At 51.0% G+C, this 7,967-nt stretch overlaps 1 protein-coding gene across 1 annotated transcript; it reads right to left on the bottom strand.

The window, feature by feature from the left end:
- Positions 1-6,940: 6,940 nt before the first annotated feature.
- Positions 6,941-7,724, bottom strand: LOC123148356 (uncharacterized). Its single transcript, XM_044567779.1, has one exon. It carries the CDS (start codon positions 7,502-7,504, stop codon positions 7,001-7,003), a length of 504 nt encoding a protein of 167 aa, XP_044423714.1. The 5' UTR covers positions 7,505-7,724; the 3' UTR covers positions 6,941-7,000.
- Between the last annotated feature and the right edge of the window lie 243 nt (positions 7,725-7,967).

Raw genomic sequence — 7,967 nt, 5'->3', positions numbered from 1 at the left:
GGAAGGGAGTGTCTATTTACTTTTATGTTGTGTCATCACCTTCTAAAACAAGCACTAGAATCTGAGAGCACAACGGTCATAACTTATGCATTGTGTGTAGCTAATGTTGGGTGCATTATGACTGGATATTTTCTACCATGAATTACAATGTTTAGTCGCTGCTTGCACTTTGGAGGTGCTCTGCGTTTATGTTTTACGGTCTCGGAAAGGGCTAGTAAGATACCACTATCGTCATATTATATCATGGTAGTTTTGACAACGTGTTGCCGTTTGAGATGTCTTATTATTGCTCGCTAGTTGATTGTGTCATTGATATGAGTTAATATAATCTTTAAGAGTTATTGTCAGCATGGTTAGTTATAATGTTGGCTGAAAACCTGAGTGATGTTTAAGCTTATTTATGCAAACAAGAGCAAAAGAGTTCGTAAAAGTTTTTCTTTTTCACTTTTAGTTTATCAACTGAATTGCTTGAGGACAAGCAAAGGTTTAAGCTTGGGGGAGTTGATACGTCTCCAACGTATCTACTTTTCCTAACACTTTTCTTCTTGTTTTGGACTCTAATTTGCATGATTTGAATGAAACTAACCCCTGACTGACGTTGTTTTCAGTAGAACTACCATGGTGTTGTTTTTGTGCAGAAATAGAAGTTCTCGAAATGGAACGAAACTTTGCTGGGATTTTTTATATCAATAATAAGAATTTCTGGAGCCAAGACCCACCAAAGGGGGGCACCTGGTGAGCACAACCCACCAGGGCCCGCCCCCTCTCCTGGCGCACCTAGGTGGGTTGTGCCCACCTGGTGGCCCCGCATACCCTGAAACCGATGCTATAAATCCTATTTTCCAGAAAAAAATTAGGGAGAAAGAATTATCGCGATCCATGAGACGGAGCCGCTGCCACCTCCCGTTCTTCGTCGGGAGGCCAGATCTGGAGTCCGTTTGGGGCTCCGGGGAGGGGAGGGGTCTTCGTTCTTCGTCAACACCAACCCTTCTCCATTGCCAATTCCATGATGCTCCCCACCGGGAGTGAGTAATTCCTTTGTAGGCTCGCTGGTCGGTGAGGAGTTGGATGAGATTCATCATGTAATCGAGTTAGTTTTGTTAGGGCTTGATCCCTAGTATCCACTATGTTCCTAGATTGATGTTGCTATGATTTTGCCATGCTTAATGCTTGTCACTTTGGGCCCGGGTGTCATGATTTCAGATCTGAACCATTTATGTTATCACCATCATATCCATGTTCTAGATCCGATCTTGCAAGTTATAGTCACCTACTACGTGTTATGATCCGGCAACCCCGGAGTGAAAATAGCCGGAACCACTCCCAGTGATGACCGTAGTTTGAGGAGTTCATGTATTCACTATGTGTTAATGCTTTGTTCCGGTTCTCTATTAAAAGGAGGCCTTAATATCCCTTAGTTTCCAATATGGACCCCGCTGCCACGGGAGGGTAGGACAAAAGATGTCATGCAAGTTCTTTCCATAAGCATGTATGACTATTTATAGAATACATGCCTACATTATATCGATGAACTGGAGCTAGTGCCGTATCGCCCTAGGTTATAACTGTCTCATGATGAATATCATCCAACAAGTCACCAATCCAATGCCTACAAATTCATCCTATATTGTTTTTGCTAAGTTACTACTGCTATCATCACTGTTACACTTGCTACAAAACTATTGCTATCACTGTTACCACTACCGTTACTATTGCCACTATTATCAAAACTATCATACTACTTTGCTACTGATCACTTTGCTGCATATAATTAATCTCCAGGTGTGGTTGAATTGACAACTCAGCTGCTAATACCTTCAAATATTCTTTTGCTCCCCTTGTGTCTAATCTATAAATTTGGGTTGAATACTCTACCCTCAAAAACTATTGCGATCCCCTATACTTGTGGGTTATCAACGCTACATTGTTGTACGAAGGACTCAACCTGCTTCCTCCAGGCCTCATCAAAGCCCTTTATACGCAAGGTGTGTTGCAAGAATGAGCACTTAACTTTGTCATAAGCCTTCTCGAAATCTACTTTGAAAACTACACCATCGAGTTTTTTCGAGTGAATCTTATGCATGGTCTCATGCAGGATGACCACCCTCTCTAGAATATGTTGTCCCATCATGAACGCGGTCTGAGTTAGCTGAACAATCAAGTGCGCGATATTTGTGGGGCGGTTAGTCCCAACTTTGATGAAAATCTTAAAGCTCACATTCAGCAGACATATCGGTCTGAACTGCTTAGTGTGAATCGCCTCCTCCTTTAGTAACAAACTGAGTGTTCGAAAGTTTTACTTGAAAAGTTGAAGGTAACCATTAGACAAATCATGGAACATGGGCATAAGATCCCCTTTAATGATGCCCTAGCATTTCTTGTAAAATTTAGCCGAGAATCCGTCAGGACCAGGTGCCTTATTACTTTTCATTTGACCGATTGCCTCATACACTTCCTCTTCAGAGAATGGTGCCGAAAACACCTCATTCTCGTCTACATTCAATTGAGGAATATCCCTAACCATATCCTCATTTAGAGAAACAAAATTCTCCGCAGGTGCCCCCAAAAGCCTCTTATAGAAGTTGGAGACGTATAATTTTATGTTCGCATGCCCAATAATTGTACCCTCATCCTACTCAAGTTGCGTAATTTTCTTCTTTCTGTGTTTCCCATTTGCAATCATATGGGAAAACTGGGTATTATTGTCTCCCTGAATTACTTTCCGAACTTTAGCTCTAAGAGCCCACATCAACTCTTCATCTCTGAGAAGCTTCGCTAGCTTCACTTCGGTCTCCCTCTTGGCAACATTGTCAAACACGTTGAGTATATTGACCTATGTCGAATTTGTCAATGAGCTTCAAAAACCTATCATTTTCCGCTCTATAAATTTCACTCTCATTTTTTGCCCATCCCTGCAGGAACTATCGCAAGTGCCTTATTTTTCATTGCCATTTATCAACATCTGAAACCCCTCTAGTTTCCTTAGCCCACTCCATGTCAGTCAGGTCCAAGATCCTTTTCAAACCATGTCGTTTTGAAAGAAAAGGTATTCTTGTTGCCAGTGTGAGTCGCATCTCCTAAATCAACAAGCAGTGGAATGTGGTCAGAGATTGCCCTTTGTAATGCTTGCACCGTAACTAAGGAAAATTTCTGTTTCTACTCAACACTGGTCAACAGTCTGTCCAATTTCTCATATGCTGGGTTCGCCAAATTGTTCGCCCAAGTGAATTGTCTGCGTGTGAGATCAATCTCTCGCAGGTCAAGAATATCAGTGATGGTGCTAAACATAAACGACCATCTTCCATCAAAGTTTTCGTTATTATTCTCCTCTCTCCTTGTGATAATGTTAAAATCACCGCAACCAAAATGGGTAACCTCACCTTCCCAGAGATCCTCACCAGGTCTGCCAGGAAATCAGGCTTGAGCTCCGGCTATGCTGCACCATACACCGCCACCAGGAAATTTGACAGTGAAGTCACCCAAAAACACATTTAGGACTTCCAATGTACCACAATTAAGTCCAAGTAAGATCCTGCCTGATCTCCCCCTAGGTGGTAGACAATGCCAATCAAAGTCTGCACCACCAGAAATTGTCCCAAGAAATTTCGGCGTAAAATTGTCCCGACCCGTTTCTGACAATGCAATAAAATATAACTTATATTCATACGAAGTTTCATCAAGGAAACTACGCTTAGCCAAGTCAGCAAGACCTCTGCTATTCCAAAATAGGCCCCTCATTATTCATCATGACATTGTTTACATGTAATGATCGACATGTATGTGTTGGCATGGATTTAAGGTTTCAAAACTGAGGGTGGTAGTAAAAGAGGACATCTGAGGGCGGCCGACGCTGTGTGGACATTCCCGCGGACGTTTAGGGAGGCAGATTTGCGCACTTCAGTTTCAGATGCTCTAAGGCACCGTGGTTTCAACTAAATAAAATTAGAGAGGGTGCTTTCTTTCTCAAAAAATGAATGGACATGGTCTCAGTTATTAGAGCGTCTACAACCGAACTTGACAAATTCAACTCCTCAAACGCCCACGAACGCGCCCGGGTGCATCCGTGGAAAGTGACCGGTCACGCCTTAAATATTTCATTCTACAATAGGATACCTCAAATCCATATTATTACATGCAACGTAAACCGATCTTTAAACGGAGCTCGTCCGGCTTCGCTGTGTCCATGTCCAGTGGCTTGCTCAAACGCCCGCGAACGCGTCCGGGTGCGTCCACGGAAAGTGATCGGTCACACCTTAAATATTTCATTCTACAATGGGATATCTCATGTTAGAAACCTCAAATTCATATTATTACATGCAACGTAAACCTGTCTCATCCGGCTCCGCCGTGCCCATATCTGGCAGCCTGTTGCGCTCCGTGAGTGTTGGTCCAGTCACCAACAAGGTAGAGTACGCATGGGACACGAGCCGGCTAAAAGGACTCAAGGCGTCACCGTCTCTCATGCCCTACTCTTCCTCGTCGGAGCCTGGAACCCGGATGGTGCCGATGACGTCAAATCTATGATGGATCCATTGTGGGACGAGCCGGCGACATCCACCATGATGCGGTTGCGACGCCCGGACCGGTGCACCATACAGGGAGCTGGGGAATGCGACTCAGCCTCCACAATGTCCACTGCCGCGAGGGATGCCGCCGCCTCGCACAACGGACGCGCCAAGCCATGTTTGAGTCGGACGATGCCTATGGTGCGTCCATGGCCTCAGCGGGCCAACGGATGGGTTGTGCGTCCACCATTGCGTTTGGACGCCAGAGAAACCACACCGCCTCTGATGAGGCAGCGATGACACACCTAGCACCGGATCCATGCGCCATTTGGGCGGACGCAATGGATTCCCGACGGAAAAAGTTCGAGCGATGTCGTCGGGCTGCCTCCTCCCGGGAGCGGCGGAGCGCAAGCCGGACGACCAGCTCCTCCTCGGGGCCACGTGGGATAGGCTCGGGGTTGTCTGATCTGGAGGTGTAGGACTCGGATTTGTTTCCCGCCTTGCCGGAGAAGGCCGGAGATCGTCGAACGGTAGATTGGGTGGCGAAGGGGAATGAAGGGGAAATGGAATGAAGTGGCTAGGTTTTGGTTCGGCGAGCGAACGGGGAGGAATATATGTGGGTCGGGTGGGCCAGCGTGGGCTAGGACCGACGTAATGGACGCGTCCGGGTGCGCTGTGCGTCCCATATCTGCTCTAGATTTGGGCTAAATATTAGGGATGCCGGTCACCTCGGATGTATGAGACGCCCGTCTGAACCGCTTAATTGTGACCGGTCAGGTGATCGGGCCGTCCGCCCGAGTGTTTGAGGCGGGTTTGGGACGCCGGGCTCTTAAGCAGTCAAGACCGTCTTAGAGCAACTCCAAAGGGCCGACCCATTTCGTCCGCCTGCGTCTGTTTGGGTCGGCGCGGACAAAAGTGGTGGCCCCACGCGCCGACCCAAACCCAAATCACGTCCGTGTCGCGTCCGCGCCGACGCATTTGCGGCCCAAATTTGCGCCCCAAATGCGTCGGCGCGGATGCCGAACGGATGCTTCACGCGCCTTCTCGCTGTCCGCCGCGTCCCCACATGGCGGCCGTCCAACTACCCGTTGTCCACGCGGTCAGCTTAATTTATGACGACAAGCCCACACGTCAGCGACATCGCTCGTCCTTTTTTAAGCCGACCGTGCGGCGGGGCCGTCCTACTAGGCGGCCCTTGCGGCCGTCTACCGTGAGAGCGAAGAGGACGAACGGCGCAGAGCGGAGGCGGCGGAGGCGGAAGAGGAGGCCCGCTACGAGGCGGCAATGGCGCAGGCCCTTGCCCTCTCCGCAGCGGGCAACAGCGTGGTGCCGCCGGTGGCCCCGCCGTCCCCCATCAAGCCGGAGCCGCAGCCGCAGCCCGAGCCCGAGCCCATCGCGCGCTTCTCCTGGAATGAAGTGGTGCACGAGTGGGTGTCCGCGCCACCGGTCTGGCTGGGGGCGACGCCAGCGCAGGAGCAGGCCTACCTCGAGATGTGGCGCCAGCGCCGACTGGCAGAGGAGCGTCGGCAAGGCGAGTACGAGGAAATGCTTGAGCGCGACCTCGAGGAGGAGGCGCGCGAGGCCGAGGAGGAGGCGCGCCAGGCTGCGGCTGCACAGGCGGCCGCACAGCCCCCCGCTCCGGCACTGCCTGCGCCGGCACAACCCGACATGGCAGCGCTCTGGAACACGGCGTTCGCCTGGGCCGGCGCCGACGCTCATCGACCTCACGGACCCCGAGGACGACGACGAGGACACCTAGGGCAGCGCGCCGCCTCGTAGTTTAGGCTGTTTTTATTTTTTTAAATGCAAATGTGGACACGTGGACTCTCACCGGCCTTCGTGGCCGGCTTTAATGTTTAATTAATATAGTTTCTCCTTTTTTAAATATGCATGCGTTTATTATTATTTTTGCGCCGTCTAAATGGGTCGCAGGCCAGCATTGGCTGCAAATGCCAACCCAAATGCGAAAGCGGGCATCCGTGTCCGTCTGGCTGACCCAAACGGACAAAAAGCGGACGAAATCACGTCCGTTTGGATCGGCCTGTTGGAGTTGCTCTTATGCATAGGGTAGTAGTGATTTACTATTTGGGCCATTTCGGCCACCCGCTGCGCATACCACACCGAGTCTAGAGCTCCGACAGCTGCGGCTCCCACCCGACGACAGAGGTTGCGCACGAACTCCCGGTGTCCATTTGACTCCGGTCTCCGGTGGTCGCCCGTGATGGCATCGGAGACCAGCAAAATGCCCGCGCGACACGGCCGTGGCCCACACTCCCAGTCTCATCCAGATCTAAAGCTCGCACTCAGCGAACAAAGTGCACAAACACGCATGCGCGCAGCGCTCGGCATGGCGAGCTCACCCTGGTTTTAGCTCCTCCTCAACGGAAACGAACGAAACAAATGCAACATGAACACCCCAACAATCAACCAAGAGATCAAACAAGTACATTTCGTTATAGCAGAAGCGGCTCGATCGATCGACAAGCCGTCATCCATCACAACCGGAAGAGTTTCTTGCACGCCTTGAGGATGTTGTGGTTGCCTCTCTTCTTCTTCGTCTTGGCCTCCTCCTTCGGCCGACCTTCCTCTCGCCGCGGCTCCTTCTTCTCCTCGTGCTCCTTCTCCACGCCGCGCTCCTCCTCGGCCGCCGCATTGTGGCCGTCGCCGTGGTCGCTGTCCCCCTCCATGTCGTGGATCCTCCAGTAGTGCCCGTCGCCCTTGCCGGGAGCCGCGGGGTGCCTCCGCATGGAGAAGGCCCTCCTCATGGCGCCCGGCAGGGCGCCCCTGGCCTTGTCACCGGACCTGCTGCAGAGCCTCTGCGAGCCGGTGGAGAAGGTCCTCGCCAGGGTGACCGCCCCGATGGCCAGCCCTTCCCACGCGTTGGTCTCCTTGGTGTGGGTCAGCTCCAGCGATCGCCTGGCCCGGGCGCCCTTGGTCACCGCCGCCACCGCCACCGCCACTGGCGGGGGCGAGGAGGCGAGGTTGGAGTAGCCATTCATCTCGAGCAAATGGATCTAGCTCCCTGCTTCCGCGAAACGGAGCTGGTAATCAAGGAGGCTTTGTGGGCAGGTGCTGCTAATCAGCACAGGGACAAGATCATGGACAAGTGAGAGTTGGTGAACCCCGCGAGAGCATCCAAGATTTGGCCGGAAATATATATTCACCTCCTGTCTCCTCCACACTACTCGTATATATACGGCTCTGGTGAAAGGCCTTGGCGCTTTGTTTATGCAAACTAGTAGTAGCACGGTGAGTTTTTGAGCTCGATCGTTGGTCTGGTAAACAGGTCGGTGCAGGGGGGTTAATTACGGGTGGCGTCTACGAGGGCGTGTCAGGTGCTCGGTTTTTTAGTGCGTGGGTTAGGGAGATGTCTGTTGGAAGATGAAGCAGATCGCTCAGTTTTTAGCTGGGGAAGCACGGTGCTCGACTGCTCGTCCTCGTCGGCTATTTTGTATGCCGCGG

The sequence above is a fragment of the Triticum aestivum genome, chromosome 1A (assembly GCF_018294505.1).
Source record: "Triticum aestivum cultivar Chinese Spring chromosome 1A, IWGSC CS RefSeq v2.1, whole genome shotgun sequence".
NCBI lineage: Eukaryota > Viridiplantae > Streptophyta > Magnoliopsida > Poales > Poaceae > Triticum > Triticum aestivum.
Note: the sequence above shows the minus strand (reverse complement) of the source record. Positions and strands in the feature narration are given on the sequence as shown.